General features: G+C 37.1%; 4 protein-coding genes across 7 annotated transcripts; all 4 read right to left on the bottom strand.

Moving 5' to 3' along the window:
* Positions 1 to 9,699: 9,699 nt before the first annotated feature.
* LOC130951784 (uncharacterized) lies at positions 9,700 to 10,376 on the bottom strand. Its single transcript, XM_057880515.1, has one exon. The coding sequence runs from the start codon at positions 10,289 to 10,291 to the stop codon at positions 9,824 to 9,826; it is 468 nt and encodes a 155-aa protein (XP_057736498.1). The 5' UTR covers positions 10,292 to 10,376; the 3' UTR covers positions 9,700 to 9,823.
* A 654-nt stretch (positions 10,377 to 11,030) lies between these two features.
* LOC130951739 (LEAF RUST 10 DISEASE-RESISTANCE LOCUS RECEPTOR-LIKE PROTEIN KINASE-like 1.1) lies at positions 11,031 to 13,503 on the bottom strand. Its single transcript, XM_057880446.1, has 4 exons — positions 12,736 to 13,503; positions 12,608 to 12,648; positions 12,176 to 12,430; positions 11,031 to 12,088 (listed from the first exon to the last, which is right to left on the bottom strand). The coding sequence occupies exons 1-4, from the start codon at positions 13,473 to 13,475 to the stop codon at positions 11,118 to 11,120; spliced, it is 2,007 nt and encodes a 668-aa protein (XP_057736429.1). The 5' UTR covers positions 13,476 to 13,503; the 3' UTR covers positions 11,031 to 11,117.
* A 527-nt stretch (positions 13,504 to 14,030) lies between these two features.
* LOC130951019 (LEAF RUST 10 DISEASE-RESISTANCE LOCUS RECEPTOR-LIKE PROTEIN KINASE-like 1.1) lies at positions 14,031 to 16,897 on the bottom strand. 4 transcript variants are annotated; one of them, XM_057879632.1, is made up of 5 exons: positions 16,737 to 16,897; positions 15,946 to 16,614; positions 15,768 to 15,797; positions 15,374 to 15,592; positions 14,031 to 15,282 (listed from the first exon to the last, which is right to left on the bottom strand). In XM_057879632.1, the coding sequence occupies exons 2-5, from the start codon at positions 16,559 to 16,561 to the stop codon at positions 14,285 to 14,287; spliced, it is 1,863 nt and encodes a 620-aa protein (XP_057735615.1). In that variant the 5' UTR covers positions 16,562 to 16,614; positions 16,737 to 16,897; the 3' UTR covers positions 14,031 to 14,284. The 4 variants fall into 4 exon arrangements, with proteins under 4 accessions (XP_057735615.1, XP_057735616.1, XP_057735617.1 ...); XM_057879633.1 differs by having other exon boundaries at positions 15,946 to 16,360; positions 16,737 to 16,890; XM_057879634.1 differs by having other exon boundaries at positions 15,946 to 16,048; positions 16,737 to 16,890.
* Positions 16,898 to 17,438: 541 nt separating this feature from the next.
* Positions 17,439 to 19,379, bottom strand: LOC130951740 (LEAF RUST 10 DISEASE-RESISTANCE LOCUS RECEPTOR-LIKE PROTEIN KINASE-like 1.1). The gene is made up of 4 exons (XM_057880447.1): positions 19,196 to 19,379; positions 19,085 to 19,114; positions 18,714 to 18,932; positions 17,439 to 18,620 (listed from the first exon to the last, which is right to left on the bottom strand). The coding sequence occupies exons 1-4, from the start codon at positions 19,296 to 19,298 to the stop codon at positions 17,614 to 17,616; spliced, it is 1,359 nt and encodes a 452-aa protein (XP_057736430.1). The 5' UTR covers positions 19,299 to 19,379; the 3' UTR covers positions 17,439 to 17,613.
* Between the last annotated feature and the right edge of the window lie 6,447 nt (positions 19,380 to 25,826).

Raw genomic sequence — 25,826 nt, 5'->3', positions numbered from 1 at the left:
CGAATAATTAATTAATAAATTAATTTTTAATAAAAGAAATTAGAAATGTGAGTTTTATAGTAAAATAGGAAAGAACTAATTAAAATAAGAATTTTGACACTAATTTTAAAGAATTAGCCTGAGATTAGGCCAAACAGATCAAACCAAACAAACTGGATCCGTATTGGACCCAAGCTCAACTCAACTCCACTTAATTAAATGGGCACAGACCATTCTCTCTCCCCATACATGCATGGAATGCTGAAACATTTCAGCAGGAGAGGAAGAACACTCTTCCATTTCCAAAACCCTCACTCAATCTTTGATCTCACATAACTTTTCGCTCCGATCTCCAATCGCCACATCGCTTATGGCTACGCATCCGCAATGATGAGCTCTATAAAGCCCAGTACGTTGTAAGATAAGAAAACCACTTTTCTCAGTTTCAATTTCCTTTTCTAAAATTCGAAAATGGTATGGTCTTGGGTGTTGAGATTTGTAGTTAATTTAATATTTTAGGATCAAATTAACTTGAAGAATTAGTGGGTCTTGGCTTAATCGAGGACATACAAGGTAAAAATTATCAACCCTAGTGAATCCCTTAGTTAATTGTAGCTTTGGTATTAAAGTTTAGTAAACATATGTGATGTTATGTATTAGGTGATATATGTATAACAATTGAAGTATATTTGTGAAAATTAGAGGCTTGAAAATTGGTGTTGGTTGCTGGATTTTGGTGTAGAGGGCTTGTAATCTTGCCTAGTGGATTGTCTTGGGTGATACGAGAAAATCGGCTAAGGTATGGTTTAGATTTTTCGTATTTAATATATAATGTCTTGTGAAAATTTTGGTTAGATGACCATAGGATAAAAATGAATGCATGTGTATGTTAAATTGTTTAGTGCCATGATGATAATTGTGAACTAGGTTGGGAGTTGGTTGTTGTTTGATGTTGGGTATGAAAATAGAATGTTAAATGATGCTTTAATGATGATTAACAAGTTGATAGTAATGAATTTGTATAGATAATGGATTGTTGATGATCTTGTCGATAAAAGTGTGAAGTTCATGTACTAGAATTGTTTAAAATTGAAGTTTGATGGGTGGTGGAAGGAAGTGGAGTGATGTTGCTGGGATATTGTATGTGTTGGTGCTGAATTTGAGTATTGTAAGTTGATTTTGAATGTGACTTAATGAAAATAGAGGTTGAAGGTTTATGTGAAAAAATAGATTTTGGTCAAATTTCGGTGAGCCATAACTCGGCTTTCGGACTCCCAAATTATTTTAAACTTGTTTCAAATAAAAATTGGGTCCGTGAAGTTTACGTTGTTCGAAAAACAGATGAAAAATATTTTAAAACGAAAAAGTTATGTGCGTTGAAAGTTTGGAGTGCAAAGCTGAAAATTCTACAACATTCAGCATTTTCGCTGTTCTGCATAACTTGCGTACGCAACCACTGTACGTGACGCGACCAATCTATTCGGGTTGGGTATCTCATGTATGCGAGCATAGAAAATTGTACACCCACACGTACGTGTGACCTTTCAGTAATGCACTTCCATGCGTACGCGTGACCCACGCGTATTATGACGTCTGTTTTCAACAATTGAGATTTTTGTATTTTAAATATGGTTCTAAACCTCTAAACCTCTATTTTCACTCTTTTAACCTTAGATCTTAGTAGTATGCCTAGTAGTAAGATGGAGCTAGGAATAGGTAGTAACTTGCAAGAGAAAAAAGCTTGAAAATATGATGAATCATGATTGAGAAGTGTGAAAGTGTTATGGAAATTATGAACATTTGTGATAATGATATAATGATTGATGATTGAACTGATTTGGAAAAAAAATGTATGTTTGAGATACTTGGGCAGTAGCAAGGGCTGCGGTTCATCCTGCTTGCTCCAGGTCAATGCTTGATATACCTGGGTAGTAACAAGGATGGTGGTTCTTCCCGCTTACTCTATGTCAGTGATTGTGACACCTGGGTAGTAGCAGCAATAGTGGTTATTCCACTTGCTCCAGGTTGAACTTTTAAATACCCGCCAGGGTAGTAGCCCCAGTAATGGTTATTCCATTGGCTTTGGGTTAAGCGGGTAGTAGTAAGGGGATTGTAACTCAAACCCACTTGCTCCGCAATGGGTGTTTCAGTCCATGGTTAGCTACCAGGACGTGTCGGGTTGGCTATATAACCGACAGATGATATCATCAACCATAGGACAGGCATGCATCATTTGCATATTGTTTGACTTGCTTGCTTGTGCATTATTTGGGACTGCCTAAGTAATTATAATATGCTATTTGTTATATTTGATATCCGTATTACGTTTATTCTACCTATGTTTGTCATTGTCTACTTGTTTATCTTTGTAATTTCACTGGAGTTGGAGGAACAGAGGAAAACCGGAGAGATTTAGGGTTCTAGTTAAGTTTCAGTTAGATTTAAGGAATTGGTTAAGTTTAAAAAATTCTTAGAGAACCATCCCAATTCATGGTTTTATTTTAGTTCTTTAAGTTTTATAATCAGAGTGTCGGCGTTCTAGGATTGCCTCTGGCATTTCCAAGACCTTATATCTTATATATGCAGGCACATTTACTATACTGAGAACTCCCGGTTCTCATCCCATACGATATTTGTGTTTTTTAGATGCAGGTTGAGAGGCACCTCGCCAGGTGTCTGGAGTTCTGCAGCGAAGTGGATTTTTGGGGATTTATTTTGATGTATTGTTTATATATGATCATATGTATAGAACTCTCCTGATGACTTGTTTTATTTTGCACCTCTTAGAGGTTTATGGAGAATCAGGATTTACTATATATGTATTTTGGATTTTGAGTTAAGTATATATATGTATGTAAATATTCTCCGGCAAACTTTAGCTTCGCAGAATGAGTTAGAAGTTTGATATTTTGTATTCTTGACCCTCTGTTCTTACTTTATATATATATGTTTATGAACTCTAATTTTCTTCATACGCAAGTAATCTCTTTCCTGAGCGTTGCGCTTTTAATTTTGGAATTTTGCTTTACCCATTCTTTAAGGCTCCTAGTATACTACATTCTTTCGGCTATTATACGTATTTATATTTTATTTTAGAGGTTGTAGCACCTCGCCACCTTTGTTTTACATCCTAGGTGTAAAGTTCTGTGTAATAGGGTGTTACACCATCAAAGGGAGGATGGTTGAAAGGTCTGGCTTTTGTGCAGGGGATGTGGATTTGAGTAGGGAATGTGGAGGGCGCGACTCAATGTAGGGCCAATGGGACTGGTGGGAGAGAGGCAGTGAAGGGGGCAAGAAGACCAACAGGCAATGATGGTGACTGCGCAAAATTCTGAACAGAATACGCTGGTGTGGTGTGTAGTCGAAAGCGAGAACCTCATGGAGTCACCGCTGAATCAGTCTGTGCTAGGTTGGAGTTTGTCGGAGGTGCAAAAAACAATATAGCAACAAAAGAAACTACGTTAGGGATGCAGACACATGCTAATGAGAAAATGACCATGATGCTCGTTGAGACTGATACAGATGCTCAAACAAATAATGGCGACGTGGCAGAAAAATAGTGATTAGGAAGGAGATAAGGAGTTTGAATGGTACCTGTGCCACCGCAAATAGGTTGAATGGGAGTGTGAAGATGAACACTGCCTTAAGCAAGATGAGGGATGTTGAAGTGGAAGAATCAGATGTAGGGGTTGAGAATTCGGTGATGAATGAAAATTGCTTTGAAGAGGAAGGAAATTTAAGAAACTTGGAAGACTCTAGAGGTTCTAGAAAGGTTGTAGGCAGTGAGCCAGATCTAGAAAATCAAGGAGGAAGTTGGGAAGACGATTTGGTTAAAAATAAAGTGGCTTAGAATTTGGCAGTGAAATTAGGAGCTGTTCTTTATGACGAGGAAGAAGATATTATGGCTATTCTTCAAGTTCAGAATGAAGCGAATGCACAGAAAAGGAGGCAAGCAAAACAAAAGGAGAAAGCAAGAAGAAATTGTCTTAAAAATCGAAATAAGGTGTGTAATACAGTGCTTAAATGATTTATAATGGTTGGAATGTAAGGAGTTGAGGGGGTCGAAAAGTTGGGAATGGTGAAAAATTTTAAGAGAAAAAATAAGGTAAACATGTTAGGATTGATAGAAACGAAGAAACAGGTTGTGACTAAGTTTGATGTAGTGCAAATTTCGGAGAATAATGCGGTAGGTTGAAAATTTGTGGGATTGGATGGTGCTTCTTGGGGTTTATTATTGATGTGGGACGACATGATGTTTAAATTGAATAATTGTTATAAAGGAGAGAGATGATTGTGTGTGGAATGAGTGTTGACGAATAATAGTTTCAATTGTGCGTTTTGCTTGATATACGGTGCGCATGTTAGAGTTGACAAACTGACCGTGTGGGAAGAGTTGAGTTTTATCTCTGGACTATGTCAGGTCCCATTTTGTTACATGGGTGACTTTAATGAGGTTGTGACAGTGAATGAGAGAAAAGGAGTCAGTATATTAACCGCAATAGCGGAAGATTTTAGAAACTGGATACAGCATATGGAGTTGGTGGATTTAGAGCTGAATGACAGTAAGTTTACTTGGTTTAGAGGCTAATCATGCAGTCGCATTGATCGGGTGTTGATTAGCGTGGAATGGGTTGAAAAGTTTCCTGAGACGCGACTTAAATGTGAGCAGAGAGGTTTATCGAATCATTGTTCGTTGGTGGATTTTGTGCTATCATCTAAAATATTTGGCTGAAAAAAAATGACAGGATATTCAGGAATCAAGAAACAGGTGTTACAAAGGTTATCAAAGTCGATTAAGAACTATAAAAAGTGGACTGATTTTGATCCTTCTAGTTATTGATAACAATACAAAAAATGACTACAGTTTATTTTTTTTGTTACCTAGTAATTTTGTACTTTTTTTAACTACTTTACATTGTTTTGTTGAACTTTTTGTTCAAAAAAAAAATGATTATAAGTAATTATATATAAAAATTGGTCGTTGATATATGAATTATTATTAGGGGATCAGCATCTTACTTGCACGAACAATAATATTATTGTTGGCAAATGGGGTTAAACCCTCGTAACATACTAACATGTTTCACAATCCCAATCAATATACTATCATAGTGGGAGGAGCACGAAGAAATAAAGAAATTTCTTGGATCCATATTTGTACATATGCTCATTTCGAGCTGTATCCCTTGCTTTCCAGAGTAATAAACCTTGAAATAAATTAACCATGGTAAGAGATTGGTAGCATTATAATACTAATAATCTTGTGTATATATATTTTTATGATTTTGAGGAAGAAGCTAAGCTCATGCGCGGTTCAGGACAAATATAAGGACCAAGAACCACGTGGTTGTATCATTACTCCTCCAACTATATTCTACTATAGATAATTAGATATAGATAGCCTTATGTGCATTCTATTAATAATTAATTATTTTAGTTACTTAGGTATCCGATGCTCCATATATATAGTCAAAGTTTAATCATCAATATTCTCGGTTAGATGATAACTATACTCTTACCATCTATAAGATATTAATTACTACTACGCCAGTTATAGTATAGTAGATCTAAATATATAGTGTTTCATTAAAATAAGGCCACCCTATTTTGTCTGTTAGTAAACAACTAAAGTCTAAAGAACATGGTGACTTCTCACTGCACTTGTAATGCAAAGTAACGGAAGCTTTGGAGGATAAATTATTCCTTAATCTCACTTCCGAAGAAATTAAAGTAATTTTTAAAAATTCTTCATCTATATTCAATCTCGAGGTGAAGGTATATATCACAAGATTCCAAGCTGTATAATAATTAAATAAATAAAATTCCTCTATAGTTAGAATTTACTTTCAATGTGACAGATTATATTACTTTTAGGTAAAATGTAAATTTAAAATTATGTTGTTAACTGTGTAGTTCCTTAACAATGTAAACAAATTAAAAGCTTATTATAGTTAGAACTTAGAAAAGAGAAGTATCCATCGACCAAAATAGTAGTAGGTCATTAGCACTTTTCAGTTTTTGTCACAAAGACAGAGCAACTACTGCACCCTTTTTGAAAATGGAAAATTAGCATGAATATATGCTTGTAATTGGGTAGAATTAGGCATAATAATGGTTATAAACATGTTGCAAGTAAAGATCTCATGTCTGATGTTTATCAGTTACCATTATGCGCTGTCATTCGTCTGAGTTTTCATATCAGGAATAATTAACTGTTTATATTAGAATGATTATAGCTAGGTTACCGGATATGCATGAATACCTCAGAGTAGTCCTTCTTATCTCTATGTGGAATTGTGGATGCAGCTAGCTAGCAGGTGCAGTATAGTGGGACATATATATAGTATATAAATTAAGTATGTGGCTGCTATGATGCCACCAACTGGGGATGAAAATTAAGGAAGCATTTAATATTGTTGCATTTCTTGGCCGATGGATAGAGTTTTCAGATTAAAATTAGTAGTTGGGAGGAAAAAGAAGTGTCGTTTGGGAGTTCTATATGCAAAGTTTGAAAGTGACCTGAGATTGCTGTGTTGTGTTGTGTTGTGTTGTGTTGTGTGTATTTATAAATGGTTATCCAATTTTCCTAAAGCAACAACTGGCCAAGTTGGGTTTCTCAGGCGCTGTTTTTGTGTTGTAGCATCATGTGCAACACTAGTAGTATATGTTGTGAATTTTAACCAATTAAATATATGGCTACCCCCCTTAATTTGGCCATGGTTCTGTCATATGATGCATGCATGTATTCATTATTAATTCATTATTTTACTTATCATGAGTTTGTAATTTTTTTTCTTCACGTAAAAATGATTGTTGAGGTCGAATTATGTTATGTTTTCTTAACATGAAATAACCCAAAGGGAATTATTCTAATAACTTGTAGAACGAATACCCAATAGACAATTCAGAAGGTCATCAATGGCAAGGGCATATATATCTTTTCTCAGAAACTCACAAAACATGTGGCCGGGGCACGCAGTAAATTTGAAGGCATGATTGGAAAAATCAATGAGCAAGTGAGACAAGAGAAATATAGTACCAATAATTGTGTATAATTGTATATAACAAATAAAGGAGATATTCTTGCATGGATATAAATTTATTAATTAACAATATTATTTAGGTATTCTAACAATTAAAAAGTAGATGCATGGAAATTGCCTTAATTTTATTCTAACAATAATGTATACTCAATTATTCATGAATCTCAGACTCTATCTTTTCTTTTTGGAGTATGCTAACAATAATCATTCATGGTGGTTTACTTAACATTAATAAAATAAAATCTGTGTGCCCAAAATTGGAAGAAGGGTGGCACGTTCTCCAAGTGGTACACTATTAACCATTGTGAAAATTCACCAACCTGAGTGCTCAATCCTGATCCTTCCTAGGCCAAGTTGTTGTCTGGGATTAATTTTCATTCTTTGAGCAAATTAAAAGCAAAATATCTTCTTTTTTTGGTGTTGGCAAAATATATCCTTGGTAAGCGCATGAGTGAGCGGATTTAGGGTATGGGCCGTATTATGGGCCCTTAGTGAGAGGACAATTTGCATAACCCAGGGGCCAGGGGACAGAAAATCACTTCATGCCCCAGTTTGATCCTATCGATCCATATAAATAATTTAGAGGAGTGCTAAGGCCAACAACTTTTGTGTTTTGTAACTATCAATTGGCTAGTAATAGTATTTTTAATGGTGAAAAATTTAATCTAATTATAAAAGATCACTCACTTTTTTTTTTATGGTTAAGTGCTTGCCACAAAATACAAAAATTGCTGATTCCTAAACTTTTCCAATAATTTAAATAGCGGCTGAGGCATGTGATCCAGTTGCCTCCAACTAAAGCCACATAGGTTCGAATCCTAACAGTGCTAGCTAGGTTAGTGTGTGTGAGTGGGTGTGTGAGTGTGTTTGTAATGACCCAAAAAAAAAAAAAAATTTAAATAGCATATCCATGTGAACAAGGTAATCTGAGGTGAACTAGTGAACCAATCCCATCGAAAGTGTCACCTTAGTTTCTTGATTCTGAACCAGTGTTATGTGAGTATAAAGTTCTGTTGCCAGACAGAAATATCATAATAATAATCCCCACCAACAAGACATATTAGGTTCAATTATTGTTTAGTGTTATGATACAAATATTTCTTAGGTAGAAAATTAGGCCAAACATGCCCTTCTTGGCGACGAAATTGCTTTAGTAAAAAGATTTATAAAGACACTCGTAATCAATACGTGGATCAAAACTCAAAAGTGAGAAATTCTAGGGTTTTGTTGAGATTTAAATTCCGAATCAGTTTTGAGATGAGGTTGATTCTAAATGGTCAAGTCCTTTTTGTTTACTGAATTGCACTAGATCTAACAGTTAAAAAAAATAAAATAAAATAGAAAGTAAAGCAGTTGTAATTAAGATGTGAATGCTATGCATGGCTAATGGTCAAGCTGGACCTACCTAGCTAGTCCAAGTGATATTTTAAACTGATTTGAATAGCGGGAGATACAAGGATAGGACAATGCTGTTTGTCGTTAGGAGTGAACAAGTATTGATAGGAAACCCTATTGGATATTATGCTATACAATATAAACGTATTCTTTGGTTTTATATTTATGAATAAGATGTCATGCATTCAGCTAAGTTATCATGAAATGGGGACAAACTGCAGGGAGAGTCCGGAGGAATTTCATGTATAACTTTTTTCTTTATTTTTTTATATATCGATGTTTGATGTCTAGTATATATATCCATTGTATTCAACAGCTTTTTCATCTTTGTGGAATGACACGGCAGTAGGCCATATATACGTCCACTGATAAGTGCATGTCGATCTTTTGAAGGATCCTCGTTAGAATTGTCATCATTTGTTTCGGGCTATTACTGAAACTGAAAAATGCCAAAGCCAGCTACGCGCCAACTCATCAGACCCAAAAGGATTATTTGTGTACCTACCTTAAATAAAAGAATTAATGTATTAACTTATTAGCTATATCGAAATTAATTAAGGCAGATCTAGATTTGTTGCTGCAGCAACAAGGATGAACAACACATTTTGTTAGTGCCAGTTTGAGCATCTATCTATATGCCACCTTTCGGTATACGCACCTATATATACATGATATTATAAATCAAATTAAAGGGTAGCATCTTATTTGCACTGCAAGAATATAGAGTGTGAGTAACGATAATCTTATTAAGTGTATATAGCTGATCAAGAACCATGTGTCTAATTTCCTCCTAACCTACTTATGCCCATTCGAGATTTTTTTTTTACCTCTTCAAATTTTTGGACTGAATAAAGCAACGCTAACCAAAGCCATTGGCCGGTTGTAGATATTTCCAAAAGCTTGCGTTGTCTCTACCTTTCGCCTTTGATTGACATTGATTGTTCATGCTTCAAGAAAATGATGCTTCTACTCTTCCCACTCATTACGTGTTACACGTCTCTTTTATCTGATCCAATTTAATAATATTGCATGCATGTTTCTTCTTCTAAACAAAATAATGAGGACCAATCTTTTCCACAATACAGTTAAAACTTCAACTAATTATATTTAGACCAATAGTTTAGATTTATAAATATTTATTTAATTAATCTACATATACTTACCTTGCCATGTGATTTGATATATTCAAGTGAAAGTAGGATGATTTCTCATATCACAAGTATAAAAACCCAAAATGCCGGATTCGTTGCGCATATCTAGAAATTAAAATTGAGAGGTGAAATTCATTGTGATATATATATCGGATAGAACAGGATTTGAGAACAAAAAATGGAGACGAAGATACAAAAGGAAATGAAAATGCATGCACCGAGTTGGTGGAATGGAAATCGGAAAACTGGGAATCACTATGCGTCGTCCTCGGGAATGGTGAGCAGCAGAGGCCTCCAATTAGCCTTCCTTTTCAGTAACGACCTGCAACGGAAACCCCTCCACACAGAGCTGCTCGATCCAGGCCCATCCCTCCATGGGCCTGGCCCACTAAGGCCCATACTCCCAACACCCACTGAGCCCAACAATGTAGCTGCAGTGGCACGGTCTGCCTCCTCTCTAGGCGGCGAAGACACGAACAGATCCTTAAGCGAGTGCCTCCGCATCATCAGATCCTTGCTCTGCTTTTCCAATGCCACGTGGTCCTGCAGAAGCGGTGGCTCTTGCGGCCGAGGTGACCGGCTCAGGCTCAGGCTCAGCAGCGTGCGCAAGGTGGTCTTGGGACGACGGAGCTGAACCAGTGGGCTGGCTCTTGGGCTTTGGGTTGGGCTCTGTGCAACGCCGCAATGAGACGCGAAGAGCTTGAATTTGTGGAGAGCGGCCATGTTCAGTGAGTGTGTTTGTTTGTGAAAATATGCGAATCGTATTTAAATGAAGTGGTTAAGGGGACATATTGATGATGGATGCGTTAAGTGAGTTTGAATTCGAACAGGAAGAAGCATGGGATCTCTTTTGGAAATGGAAACACCAAACACATTCATTGCCATTTGCCATTGCTTTTCCTTTTTTGTTTCAAAGGAGAAAAAGTGTCGTCACTCCTGACCAATGAGTCAATGACCACATTTACCAATGCCTTTCTTTCTATAAAGACAAAAAAGTAATACTCTACTTGTTTAACAATCAAAACAACATTTCTATTTGTGACTTGATGCCCTTATCTTCCGCTTTATAACCCCACAGCTCATCCTTTTCTTTCACATTAATCACGCTGTATGTTGTAATAACTCATTTTGTTTGGTTAAAAAAGTCTTTCTTATTATGTACGCAAAGCATAGAAATGTTTAATCACTCATGCGTTGCTTTATGTTGTTTTTTTGTAAGAAGAATTACAATTGAGTATTTAAATTTAAACTTGTATAGTTTTAGCTCTTGTTTGTCATATTCACCAGGTCATTTTGAGTGCAATGAGTGATATCTTAGTAATGAATATAAACTATAGCCTCGTTACACTAGTATTATAATAGCCTCGTGCCTTTCTGTGTAATTTTGTATATAGAGTTTGCATTGCACTGTAGGAAGAAAAATACGTTCGGTCTGAAGTTGCACAAGTTTATATGGTAAAATAATATTACCAAAAATATAACTAAAACAACATTTTTACTAGAAAAAAGTGATGAAGCATTTCTTTCGAACTACCCAAGAAAAGAGTGATTAAGCACTGGCATTAGGAGTAGTAGATTCACTTGACCATTTCTCAGTCAAGGAGTTTGGTGAAGACCTTAGCTTCTCTTTCACTAAGAATCTAACTTGATTCCAATCCTGCGACCCATTTAATTCTTCGCCGTGTGAGATCACAGCACTATCATCTCCTTTCTCTACATGCTCAGGCTCAGAATTCGCACTCCCAATTTTCTTGAGTGCATTTAGAACTCCATCCATAGAAGGTCTTAGCTCTTTGTCCACTTGCACACACTGGAAAGCCAATTCTGCCACCATAGTTATCTTCCTTTTAACTTCTTGATTTGTATCAAAACCAAGAGATGGGTCCACCAGCTCACTCAATGCACCCTTCTGAATCTTCTTTGCTGCTAGATTCGCCAAGCTAATTTCATCTCTTTCCCTGGTATGATCAACTGCTGGCATAGATGATATCAGCTCCATGAGCACAACCCCGAAACTATATACATCACTCTTAGCTGTAAGTTGGTAGCACTGAAAATATTCAGGGTCAAGGTAACCTGGACTTCCTTGTGGAGCCGTGGAGACATGGGTGACATTGTTTGGAAACAGTCTTGAAAGACCAAAGTCTGCTACCTTAACTGAAAAATCAATGTCAAGTAGGATGTTGTTGGTTTTGACATCACGGTGGATGATATCTGAAATATGGAGAAATGCCAATGCAGTAGCAGTGTCTATGGCGATTTGCATTCGAATAGGCCAAGTGAGTAAACCGGCCCTTGCTAAAGTACCATGGAGATGGGAAGCAACCGTGCCATTTGGAATGTATTCATACACAAGAAGTAGCTCACGGCTGTGACGTGAAGTGCAGCCATACAGGGACACAAGATTTCTGTGGCGCATGCGAGTGAGGATCTCAATTTCATTCATAAACTGCTCCACTCTCCTGTAGTTGTGATCAAATAGGTGTTTGACTGCAACTTCTCTTCCATCTTCAAGTTTTCCTGGTTTTTTCAAGGATCAATGCTCAAGTCAATCAATAACATTGAATGGCGAATATATTTAGTAGAATTTGGAATGTGGTTGCTGACCATAGTAAACAGTGCCAAAGCCTCCATCTCCCAGTTTTCTAGTGTTGTCAAAGTTGTTGGTTGCTTCTTGAAGCTCCTTATAAGAGTATATTGGCACCCCAAAGAAGATCCTGTCAGTCTGTACATCAGGACTATGGCTGGAATCAGCAGAAGGCATTGTTGATTGGAGTTGGACGTGTGCGGTACTCTGCTTCCGTTTGTGGTTCCTTAAAATGAGGATCAACCCAAATATGATCCAAGGTCCAAGACCTAAACCTGCGGATTTTCATCAATTTTAGTTTATTAGTTGACATCCATGGACTTACATTTTTGTGTTCACATAAACACAAAATTAATTTATGGGCAGTGTGTTTAAATTAACGTGGTAAACGTTTCAAAAACTTGTAGAAATTGCTCTCAATTAGATGTTTGATATTAAAATATGTAAAGTACCTAGTGCTAGTGCAAGCATCCGAGTCCCTTTTTTGTCCTTCCTGTGCAAGTAAAATAGGAAAGTGTTTGAGACGTGCAAAAGACCTATTTACTAATTTTGGAATGGCAATTGGTGCATGCATACGTACCTTGCAGCGCAGTAAGGTTTTCCTTCCCTGTCAAGGAAACATTGGCCATGAGGAACCCTTCTGTCATGATGACACTGGGCACATTTAACTGATGGATTGAACTGGATGGGAATTTCTGCAGTTAAGAACGCAAATGGGTTTGCAGATATTGGAAGGCCATACACTGTGGGAAGCTCAACACTTGAGCATCCTGCAATGGAAGGGTGCGTGGACACAGATGCATCATCATCTGAATTAGGAGGGCCAAAAACGATGTCGTAGTCACAGCTTGTAGAATTTTTAAAGTAAGTTTGCGGCGTGCTGACGTTGAGATTGCTCTTGCATTTGAACAAAGTAACGTTGTTACTGATAGTGAAGAAACCAATGAGAGGAGAGACGGAAGGGAGTGTAATATTATGGGCAAAGGTGTTACAACTCCCTGATTTCAAATATTCGGAGAGATGATTGTCAATAACGTAAACAAGATTGGAAGTGAACCAACTTTCCTTCCCAATTCGTGTAACTGGAAACTTTTTACCTCCAATGAGTAAGTACTGGGACTGTTGCTTATGATCATGGCCGCAACCATGGATGGCCAGTGCACCACAATCAGGGCGTTCTACGGTGGTAAAGGGGAAGTGAAACGAGCCGAGACTTCCACAATCAAACGAGTCTGGACACTCTTCACGGTCCCCATTCACACCCGAGTTGAGGAGTAGATGTGAAGCCAAAAAGAACCGCAAAACATAAATTAGTACCATCCTCAAATTGTAATGCAAAATGCCAAACACCGTGAGTTTTAAAGACCAACAACTTCTCAGAATGTTTCCTCGCTTTCTTCTTCACAAAACAGATCACAGTATTTTCAAAACTAATGGATACGCTACTTGACTTTGAACTGGTCTTTCTTTCCTTAAATCATCATTACCGGCGCCTCCTAATTGAAACTTGACTCTCTTCAGTTGACTTCATTTTTCTTTACTGTAATTATTATTAGTAGTAGTTTTTTTCCTGTTAACTTGTTGAACCCGCAGAAAACACGGCAAACAGATGGCAACAGTTGGGGAAAAAATGCATGCAAAACCGACTATCATCATAATTAGTGGCAACGATGAACGAACTTATCCTCATAACTATGGTTGAAAATGACTAAAAACGACTAGTTGACTTGGACTGCACAGTGTGATCTGGATTTTACTCAAATGTAAAGACTTATCATCCAGTTGATATATGAACAATGCTAATTAACTCGTAAAATTAAGAAAGAATGGTAACTACAAAAATAAATTTAATATTCTACTCATTAAATTGGTCATTGGCTCGAACAACAGCAACTCGAATTCAGCAAAGTAGGAAGGTTTGGAGCAGGGGATAATAATATAGGACTTTATGATGTAGGTGATAGGGTATGTAGATTGTAGAATTCTAGAATTAATCTTCTTCGGTGATTCATTGGAAAATCGTGTTTAATCTTATGACAATGCCGTAGAGCTTAAATAGCTAATTACAAACACTAAACCGTTAATGGTAGATAGAGCTAATGACAAATACTTCCAACTATAAAATTCATTTAAGAACTTCTATAAAATAGGACCCTATTTTTAGATTGGGTACGTGATTGAGCAGTGACACTTGGTGGTGTAGTAGTAGATTCACTATCCCACTTATCAGTCACTGCCGTTGGAGAAGATGAAGGTGTTGCATTCATTTGATTCAACACTTTCATTTCTTCATGATCTGCTGCTGAATGCGCATCACCATGTGACACCTCAGCCTCTTCCTTTTTACTCTCTGTTCTCCTCAGTGCCTCCAACACCGCATCCATTGAGGGCCTCAAGTCCCTGTCCCTTTGCAAACACTGAAATGCCAATTCAGCTACCAAATTTACTCCCCTTCTAACATCACTATCTGACTCAAAACCAAGGGAAGGATCAACCAACTCTGCAATTGCACCTTTGCTAATCTTGTTTGTGGCTAGATTTGCCAAGCTAATCTCATCCTTATGCCTTCTCATATCAATTGCTGGCATGGATGATATTAACTCAATGAGCACAACTCCGAAACTATACACATCACTCTTGCTTGTTAGCTGGTAGAATTGGTGATATTCTGGATCAAGATAGCCAGGGGTCCCTTGTGGAGCTGTGGATACATGTGTGACGTCATTCGGGAACAGTCTTGACATCCCGAAATCTGCAACCTTAACACAAAAGCTGTTGTCCAGGAGAATGTTGTTGGTCTTCACATCGCGGTGAATGATGTCTGAAGCATGGAGATATGCCAATGCTGTTGCAGTCTCTATGGCAACTTTCATTCGGATATGCCAAGGCAGAAAGGCAGGCCTTGCTGATCCACCATGGAGATGACTAGCTACTGTGCCGTTTGAAATGAATTCATAAACAAGCAGGAGTTCATGGCTGTGACGTGAAGTGCAGCCATAGAGGGACACAAGATTTGCATGTCGCAAGCGAGTTAAGATCTTAACTTCATTCATGAATTGTTCTACACGCCTATAGTTGTGCTCGTATAGGCGCTTGATGGCAACTTCACGTCCATCTTTGAGTTTTCCTAACATTTGTTGTATGCGAAAGTATGGAGTCAAGCAATCAATTATAGTGCATTGAGATAAAGAAGGGTGATTGTGATGCTAATAACATACCATAGTAAACAGTGCCAAAGCCTCCATCACCAAGTACTCTGGAACGATCAAAATATTTTGTTGCGAGTTCAAGATCCTTATAGGAGAAGACAGGGATCCCAAAGAAGACACTGCAGCTCTCTGGTTCTGTATTTGAGGACATACCAACACCGCATCTGGCTTTCCTACTCCACATAATCAGCAACACGCCGATTATAATTGTTACCGAGACTCCAATACCTGCAAACAGTAATTTGAACCTGTTAATAAATTAATATAACTGGATTATTATTACTCTTCTATCTACCCTAAACATGAAGGCTTAATTGGATAAATACTACAAAGCAGAAGGGTGATGAGGTTTTTCCCCCTCCAAGATTAGTAAATGCTTATGTCGAAAGAACATTTTACGTACCCAGTCCTAACTTCATAGCCAAACTCATATCTGGGAAGAATACAATGAATGCCAAAACAGTAAAAAAAAATGTCAGAATGAAATGAAATAATACAGAAAATTGGATTCATTTTCAGAAGATATATGCGTGTGATTTTGATTTCACATTAATTGTGTGTATATGTGCATAACTACATACCTGTGACGCAAAGGAAGTTTCTTTGGGAGTCAAGTTGACAGTGTCCTCTTCTGTGATGAATACAGTTTCTACAATCACTGGATAATTCTACTTCCACCTCGATCTGATCAGACAGAAATGAGAAGGGGTCTCTGTCATTTGTTACGTCTTTTAATGCAAAATTAATCTTGGAACATGCTGCTAAGGGGCCTGGCCATCGAAAGTCAGGAGAATCTCCGAGACGTTGTTGAAAGCCATCATAGTAGATGTGGTAGTTAGAGCAGTTGTTATAGTTATAAAATGAGGGAGGAAGGGTGAGGTTATTGGAAGGACATGTGAAGAGTGTTTTATTGAATTTGGCGAATGAATAACCTAAGGGCGAGCTGGGCATGAGAGGCAGACTCCAATTGTTGCTGAAGGCTTTGCAACGCTGAGTCTGCGATTGGGATTTCAAAGATTTAAGTAGAGTCAAATCGGTTATCGTTATGGTATGAAAATCAATGTTTAAAACAGAAAACCTTCCATTTGGTTTGTCGTTTAATACTATGACTTTCTGGGCATTTGGATTGTTATCATGGCATCCGTGTATGGCCAATACGCCACAGTGAGGCCATTTTGAGTCTGTGAAAGGGAACATGATGGTGCCAAGTTTCCCACACTCAAAAGAGGTTGGACACTTTTCACTCTCAGCTTTCACATGAACCACAAACATAAGCTCACACAGAATCAGAGTTTTCAACACAAAAAGGGGAGCCATTTGGAAACTAGGCAAGGTACTGCAAGGATTGTGCTGCATATACTTATTACATTACCTGGATATATGGAAAGAATATTGTGAAGTTGTTGACACGCCAGTTGACTTGGAAATCAAACATAGTCCTTGAAGCAAGAATTCCGTTTGACCAACCAATTATCCAAATGCAATCCAAAAGGCTGTTTCCCTTTCTCTCTCACTTTTCTAATCCTTCGTTTGGCGCTTGTGGAAGAAACTTGTATAAAACGTCTAACAGTGTGGAACTGTATGTTTAGGAAGCTAACTTGTGTGTACCGTAATCCCATGTTGATTATGATGTTTACAAAGATTGTCATAGTTTATTGGGAGGATTTTGAAAGTGTGCAAGAAAATGGAGCCGAGCAGACAAGGAAGTTACGTAATGATAAGAATTAAGAACTGGGGAGGATATCGACACTTGTTTGATTGCTTCACATCAAGATTTTCTGCATGAGAGTTCACACTTTATAAAACGCGTTGCCTTCTGTTCTGGACTAATTATTTATACCAAATAACTGGTTCAAGTGCATCTAAATTCTAAAGTCCTAAGAATCCAGTTTGATAATTGAGAGTTATTTCACATTAAAAAAAAAGGAAAAAGAAAAACCGTTACATATTGAAAGATTGGAAAAAGAATAACAATAATTTGATCATGAAATATGGCACTTGCAGTATTTCCACATAAATTATATTTAAATTTAGATGATCATGGAATTAAGTTAGTAAACATACAGACCCTAAACTCATTACTTTAAAGTCTAAACTTCAATTAAAAACTTCTAAAATATTACTACACCCCGCTTAAAACAATTTGTTTTAACTATATGTCAATTCATTAGGAAGTGATTTGCATTTTTTTTTAAGTTCATTAACAAAATTATGTGTTATCATCAACAATTCATCATCAACAGACCCCGCTACTTCATTTTTTCTAGATTAAGTGAACTAATCCGAACATCAACATTAGATTGGTTGGTTGATTGTGAACTGATATTGGGTGTAATAGATGATTCACTATCCCACTTATCAGTCACTGCCTTAGGGGATGGTGTTGCCTTCATCCCATTCAACACTTTCATCTCTTCTTCATCATCATCTGCTGAAAGCACATCACCATGTGAAATCTCAGCCTCTTCCTTCCCAATCTCTGTTCTCCTCAGTGCCTCCAACACCTCTTCCATGGAGGGCCTCAATTCTCTGTCCCTTTGCAAACACTGAAATGCCAATTCTGCCACCATAACTATTTCCCTTCTTATGCCACTATCTGACTCAAACCCAAGGAAAGGATCAACAAGCTCTCCAATTGCACCTTTTCTAATCTTGTTTATGGCTAGATTCGCCAAGCTAATCTCATCCTTATGCCTACTCATATCAACAGCAGGCTTAGAAGAGATAAGCTCAATGAGCACAACCCCGAAACTATACACATCACTCTTGCTCGTAAGCTGATAGAATTGGTGATATTCCGGATCAAGATAGCCAGGGGTGCCTTGTGGAGCTGTGGATACATGTGTCACATCATTTGGAAACAATCTTGACATCCCAAAATCCGCAACCTTAACACAAAAACTGTTGTCTAGAAGAATGTTGTTGGTCTTGACATCGCGGTGAATGATGTCGGAAGCATGGAGATAAGCCAGTGCAGTTGCAGTTTCTATGGCAACTTTGATTCTAATAGGCCAAGGAAGAAAGCTAGATCTTGATGATCCATGGTGCAGAAGACTTGCTAAAGTGCCATTTGGAATGTATTCATACACAAGCAACAATTCATGGCTGTGATATGAAGTGCAGCCATAGAGGGACACGAGATTTACATGTCGCAAACGCGTTAGGATCTTAACTTCATTCATGAATTGTTCTAATCGCCGAGAGTTGTGCTCGTATAAGTGCTTGATGGCAACTTCACGTCCATCTTTGAGTTTTCCTAGTTATTAATCAGAGATGAAATTAGACGTTATCGAAGGAGCGTGAGTAGAGAATGGCAAAGGAGAGTGTATTTTGATTGATTCTAACGTACCATAGTAAACAGTACCAAAGCCTCCATCACCAAGAACTCTTGAAGGGTCAAAATATTTTGTAGCCACTTGAAGGTCCTTATAGGAGAAGACAGGGACCCCAAAGTATACACTGCAACTCTCTGGTTCTGGATTTGAGGAAAGAACAATACCGCGTTTTGCTTTGCAACGCCATAGAATCAACAACAACCCAATTATAGAAAAGAGCGGGAGTGCAATCCCTACAAGAAGTGAAGAGAGAGAAGTATATAGATATAGTATTTAAGATATCAGGAAGAACATGCACAAGAGAATTTAGACCTGTTTCGCAAAAGTCAAATGAAGGAGCAAGCTCGAATTGGAAAAACATAATGCTATGTGGAAGGTAGATTACCTAGTTCTAGCTTTTGAGCCGATCTTTTATCTGTAGAAGATGTTAAAAACCAATTATTATCAAGGCATAAAAAATGGGTTAATTCAACGGTGTATATTGGTAAGTGCTTACTTTTGGCGCAATAAAATTTGCCTTGGGTGTCAAGTTGACATTGACCACTTTGGTGCTGAACACACTTGGCACAGTCATCAGATAATAGTACTTCCAATTGCATCTCAGCAGATAGAAACGAAAATGGGTCCCCAGTATCTGACTCGTCTTTTAATGGTAACTGAATATTGGAACATGCTGTTAAATTGGTTGGCCACTGAAATCCCTTAGGAATTTCCTCATTTGGAAGGCCATAGTAGACATTGTACTCTGGGCACTCCCTATAGTTATGAAAACGCCGGGAAAGGTTGAGAGTGAGGGACTTGTTGCATCTGAAAAGTGTTATATTATATTTGATGTAGAAAGAGCCTAAAGGAGAGGTGGGAATCTGAGGAAGAGTTATGTTGTTGCTGAATGTTTTGCAACTTTTGGATCTCAAATAATCATACAGATTAATATCTTTGATGGTTATGGTATGAGGTTCCACGTATAAAACAGTAAACCTTGTTGTGTTGGTTAGTTGAATGGTTTTGAGGGCATCTGGATTTGGATCATCGCAGCCATGGATTGGCATCACGCCACAGTGTGGGTGTCGTGAGTCTGTGAAAGGAAACTTGATGGTTCCAAAACTCCCACACTCGAAAGAGGATGGACACTCTCCATCGTCAGCCATGGCAAGAAGAAGAAGGAGCGTAGACGAAATCAGTAATCTGAATATAAGAAAGGGAGCCATTATGGATATAGATAAGCACAACAGAGGCAGGGGAATTGTATATATGAGGCATGATTTGAAGTGGTTTACACTCCAGTTGACTTTGAAATGTTGAATCCTAGCAGTCCACCGTGGAAAGTCTTGATTCTTTTTCTTTAGGTTTTATTTGGTTGGAAGGAAAGAAATAGAAAGGAAGAAAATAGAAAGAAAAAAAGAGAAAGGAAAGAAATTGAGTGGAATTTTATTTTTTTTGGATATGTTTGGATGAAAAGAAAATGAGAAGGAAGGAAATAGTATATAATGTTATAAAAAAATAATTTTATTCTTAAATATTTTAAAATATATTAAAAATTAAAGAGTAATATTAAAATATTGATACAAAATATATTTTCCTTCCATTTTCCATCCATTATTGGAGGGAAAAAATTTTCAATGAGTCCCACCTATTTTTTTACACTTGTTACGATAAGAAAGCCTAGGTGGATGACCATTTCTCCACAAGGCTCAAAATTTTGAAGAAGAATCTTATTTAATGTAGTTTGACAAACTACCATCACAAAAGCTTATAAATAGAGGCTTTTGCCTCAGAGAAACACACACAGCAATAAAAGAAAGCTAATATACTCTCTCTCTCTCTCTTCTTACGAATACTTCTCTCTTTTATGTTGCAATCAAATACCCTTCTTCTTATATTACTATTACAATTCGTTCTCTTCTTTTATTTTATAAGTATTTTAAATTCTATTTTCTATTACTCTTTACATATAATATTAATAGCAATATTAACCATCTTTATTATATTGAGATAGTATCAAATGCAAATCTCTCTCTCTTTATTTTTAATACTTTTCCTTATCTTTGTATATATATACACAATACAACATATAATATTATTATATATATATAATAATTATTGAGCTAATTATATAAAGTCTTCTATTTATACATCTCTATTTTATATCTTTTATTTATTTTACAACACGTTATCAGCACGAGACTCTGATCAAATTTTTAGGAAGACTCAGGTAATATTTTCATTATGTCAAAGCTCTCTCATCTTGAATTCAATGCTCTTGATATATCTGGAAACAATTATTTATCATGGATATTAGATGCTGAAATCCATCTTGATTCAATGGATCTTGGAGATACTATTAAAGCCGAGAATAATGCATCCCAGAAGGATAAAGCTAAAGCCATGATTTTTCTCCGTCATCATCTTGACGAAGGATTGAAAAATGAATATCTCACATTAAAAGATCCTGCAAATCTTTGGAAAGACCTTGAAGAAAGGTACAATTATCAGAAAACGGTGATACTTCCTCAAGCCCGGTATGAATGGACGCATTTGCGTTTACAAGATTTTAAATCTATAAATGAATATAATTCTGCAATGTTTCGAATCACCTCACGAATGAAATTGTGTGGGGAAAAAATAACTGATCATGATATGTTGGAGAAAACTTTCTCAACCTTCCATGCCTCGAATGTGCTCCTGCAGCAGCAGTATCGAGAAAAAGGGTTTAAAAAATATTCTGAGTTAATTTCTTGCCTTCTTGTTGCCGAACGCAACAATGAGTTGTTATTGAAAAATCATGAAGCGCGCCCAGCTGGCGCCGCCCCATTTCCTGAAGTAAATGCGGCAAATCATTACCCCAGAAGAGGTAAATGGCAAGCTTTTAATAACAAGAAAAATTATGGAAGGAAAAAGAATTATGTTCAAAAGAGAGGATCTCACCAGAAGTGGGACAAAGAAAGGAATATCGGGCAGAATAAATCAACCGAGGAGAAGTGTTTCCGCTGTGGTGGAAAGGGCCATTGGTCACGTACCTGTCGTACCCCAAGGCACCTAGTCGATCTTTACCAGGCATCTTTGAAAAAGAACGACAAAGGAAAGGAAACAAATTTTGTTTCAAATGATGCTGAGAACTCCACCACTCATTATGATGTATCTGATTTCTTTGAGGACCCTGAAGGAAATATTGGTCATTTGATCAATGATGGAATAGTTTAATATGTGGGATTGTGAAGTATATATGTAAATAAATAATGTAAAGAACTTATTGTTAAGTTTTATTTTCTATGTATTTAAGTTTCAAATGTGATGTACATAAATAATGAAATATTAATATGAATTTTGAAATTATTAAATGTGTCAAATTTTAAAATAAAATTTTAGTATATGACATTATTTTATGTACAGTGTTTCTTAGAAAAATAATTCTGATCAAATACTCAATTTAACTGTGCATACTACTCATTTTATTATTTGTTTTTGAAGAATGGCAAGGATATGTAATGAAGATGTATGCCTTGCGGATAGTGCAAGTTCGCACACTATTCTCAAAAGTGATATATATTTTACCCATCTTGTGCCAAAAGAGGAATATGTTAATACTATTATTGGCTCAGGCAATGTGATAGAAGGCTCCGGAAGAGCTGTAATTTTGTTTCCTGGAGGAACAAAATTTATAATAAATAATGCACTATTATCTACCAAGTCTCTGAGGAACTTGTTGAGTTTCAAAGATATTCGCCGAAATGGATATCATGTTGAGACGATGAATGAGGGAAATCATGAGTATTTATGTATCACAACTCATGATTCAAATAAGAAAGTTATATTAGAAAAATTACCCTCTCTTTCATCTGGGTTGTATTATACCAAGATTAGTGCAATTGAATCACATGCCACTGTAAACCAGAAGTTTACTAGACCAAATGAATTCATAACTTGGCACGACCGTTTGGGTCATCCGGGAACAACCATGATGAGGAGAATTATTGAAAACTCTCATGGACATTCACTAAAGAACCAGAAGATTCTTAAAACTAGTGAATTTTGTTGTGCTGCATGTTCTCAAGGAAAGCTAATTTTAAAGCCATCACTAGTAAAGATTGGATTTGAGTCCCCTGAATTCCTAGAAAGGATTCAAGGTGATATATGTGGACCTATTCATCCACCATGTGGATCTTTTAGTATTTTATGCCTCATAGAGAATGCTGGCTCAAATTATTCGATTAAAAGCACAATTTCCAGAAAATCCAATTAAAGCAATTCGTCTTGATAATGCTGGTGAATTTACTTCCCAAGCTTTTGATGCTTATTGTATGGCTAATGGAATAAGTGTTGAACATCCAGTAGCTTATGTTCACACACAAAATGGGTTAGCAGAATCACTTATTAAGCGCCTCCAATTAATCGCTAGACCCTTGCTTATGAGAACAAATCTCCCAACCTCGGTTTAGGGGCATGCTATTTTACATGCCGCAGCACTTATTCGTTTGAGGCCAACAAGTTATCATCAATTCTCTCCTATGCAATTAGCTTTTGGCCAGCAGCCAAATGTTTCCCATTTAAGAATATTTGGGTGTGCAATATATGTTCCCATTGCACCACCTAATCGCACCAAAATGGGACCCCAAAGAAAATTGGGGATATATGTTGGATATGATTCTCCCTCTATAGTGAGGTATCTTGAGATACAAACTGGTGATGTGTTTAAAGCCCGGTTTGCGGATTGTCATTTTGATGAATCAAAATTTCCAACATTAGGGGGAGAGAATAAGCTTCCTGAAAAGGAACTTAATTGGAATGCATCATCGTTGATGCATTTAGATCCTCGATCAGGGCAATGTGAACTAGAAGTTCAAAAGATTATACATTTGCAAAGAATAGCAAATGAATTGCCTGATGCATTTTTCGATACAAAGAGGATAACCAAATCTTATATACCAGCGGAAAATGCCCCAATTCGAATTGATGTCCCAGTAGGACAAATAGCCACGGAAGCAAATACACGCCAGAAGCGTGGCAGGCCTGTCGGTTCCAAAGATAAAAATCCTCGAAAGAGAAAAGAGGTAAATACGATTCCTGTTGAAAAAGACATAGTAAAGACACCGGCAGTTGTCCAAAATTCTGATATAACGCCAGAAGACGTTCAGGTACCTGAAAATTGTGAAAATGACGAGATCTCGATAAATTATGTCTTTACAGGAGAGAAATGGGACCGAAATAAGACAATTGTCAATGAAATATTTGCATATAATGTGGCATTAGATATCATGCATGAAAGTAAGGATCTTGAGCCAAGATCAGTTGAAGAATGTCGACAAAGAAATGATTGGCCAAAATGGGAAGCAGCCATGAAGGCTGAATTAGACTCACTTGCAAAACGTGAAGTCTTCGGACCTGTAGTCCGTACACCTGAAGATGTAAAACCTGTTGGATATAAGTGGGTATTTGTGAGAAAACGAAATGAGAAAATGAAGTTGTGCGCTATAAAGCCCGACTTGTGGCACAAGGTTTTTCACAAAGGCCCGGTATAGATTATGAAGAAACGTATTCCCCTGTAGTGGATGCGATAACATTGCGTTATTTGGTCAGTTTATCTGCATATCATAAACTGCATATGCATTTAATGGATGTGGTAACAGCCTATTTATACGGCTCATTAGATCGGGATATCTATATGAAAGTCCCTGAAGGACTAAAGATATCTAAACCATCCAATAAATATTCGCAAGGGTCATACTCAGTCAAATTGCAAAGATCTTTATATGGTCTAAAGCAATCTGGACGAATGTGGTATAATCGTCTTACTGAGTACCTGGCCAAAAACGGATTCAAGAATGATGATATCTGCCCATGTGTTTTCATAAAGAAATCTGCATCTGGATTCGTTATAATTGCTGTGTACGTTGATGATTTAAATATCATTGGGACTCCTGAAGAGATTCCAACAATTATAAAAACTCTAAAAGAAGAGTTTGAGATGAAAGATCTTGGAAAGACTAAATTTTGTCTCGGCCTGCAGATCGAGCATATAAAGGACGGGATCTTTATTCATCAAACAACATACACAGAAAAGATCTTGAAAAGATTTTATATGGATAAGTCACATCCATTAAGTACACCAATGATCGTAAGATCTTTGGATGTGAAAAAGGATCAATTTCGTCCTAAAGAAGAAAATGAAGATATCCTTGGTCCTGAAGTACCATATCTTAGTGCCATTGGAGCGCTAATGTATCTTGCTAATAATACGCGACCTGACATATCATTCGCGGTGAATTTACTAGCAAGGTATAGTTCCTCTCCAACCAGAAGACATTGGAGTGGAATTAAACAAATTTTTCGATATCTTCATGGAACGGTTGATATGGGATTGTTTTATCCCTATGGATCTAAGTCACAACTAGTTGGCTATGCAGATGTCGGATACTTGTCTGATCCACATAAAGGGAGATCTCAAACAGGATACTTGTTCACATATGGTGGTACAGCTATATCTTGGAGGTCCACGAAACAGACGATTGCTGCAACATCCTCTAATCATGCTGAAATACTGGCGATTCATGAAGCTAGTCGCGAGTGTTTTTGGCTGAGGAGTCTGATTCAATATATTCTGTCATCATGTGGACTGATTGATCATAAGATAGCTCCAACCGTCCTGTTTGAAGATAATACAGCATGCATTGCTCAACTTAAAGGCGGATACATTAAAGGCGATAGAACAAAGCACATTTCTCCCAAATTCTTCTTCACTCATGATCTTCAAAATCAAGGGACAATTGATGTCCAACAGATCCGTTCAAGTGACAATCTGGCAGATTTATTCACAAAGTCACTCCCAAAATCCTCCTTTGAAAGATTGGTACATAAGATTGGGATGCGCCGATTTCGAGACATTAAATGATGTCGGCAAGAGGGGGAGACTGTACTCTTTTTCCCTTGGTCAAGTTTTTTTTCCCATTGGATTTTTCTTGACAAGGTTTTTAATGAGGCAGTCCCCATTACAAAGGATATTGTACTCTTTTTCCTTCACTAAGGTTTTTCCCACAGGGTTTTCTTTTAGTAAGGTTTTAATGAGGCAATAATCCTAAATGGTCATCCAAGGGGGAGTGTTACGATAAGAAAGCCTAGGTGGATGACCATTT

This window comes from Arachis stenosperma, chromosome 9 (genome assembly GCF_014773155.1).
Source record: "Arachis stenosperma cultivar V10309 chromosome 9, arast.V10309.gnm1.PFL2, whole genome shotgun sequence".
Lineage (NCBI taxonomy): Eukaryota > Viridiplantae > Streptophyta > Magnoliopsida > Fabales > Fabaceae > Arachis > Arachis stenosperma.
The sequence above is the reverse complement of the archived record's forward strand: the minus strand, read 5'-3'. Positions and strand labels throughout refer to the sequence as shown.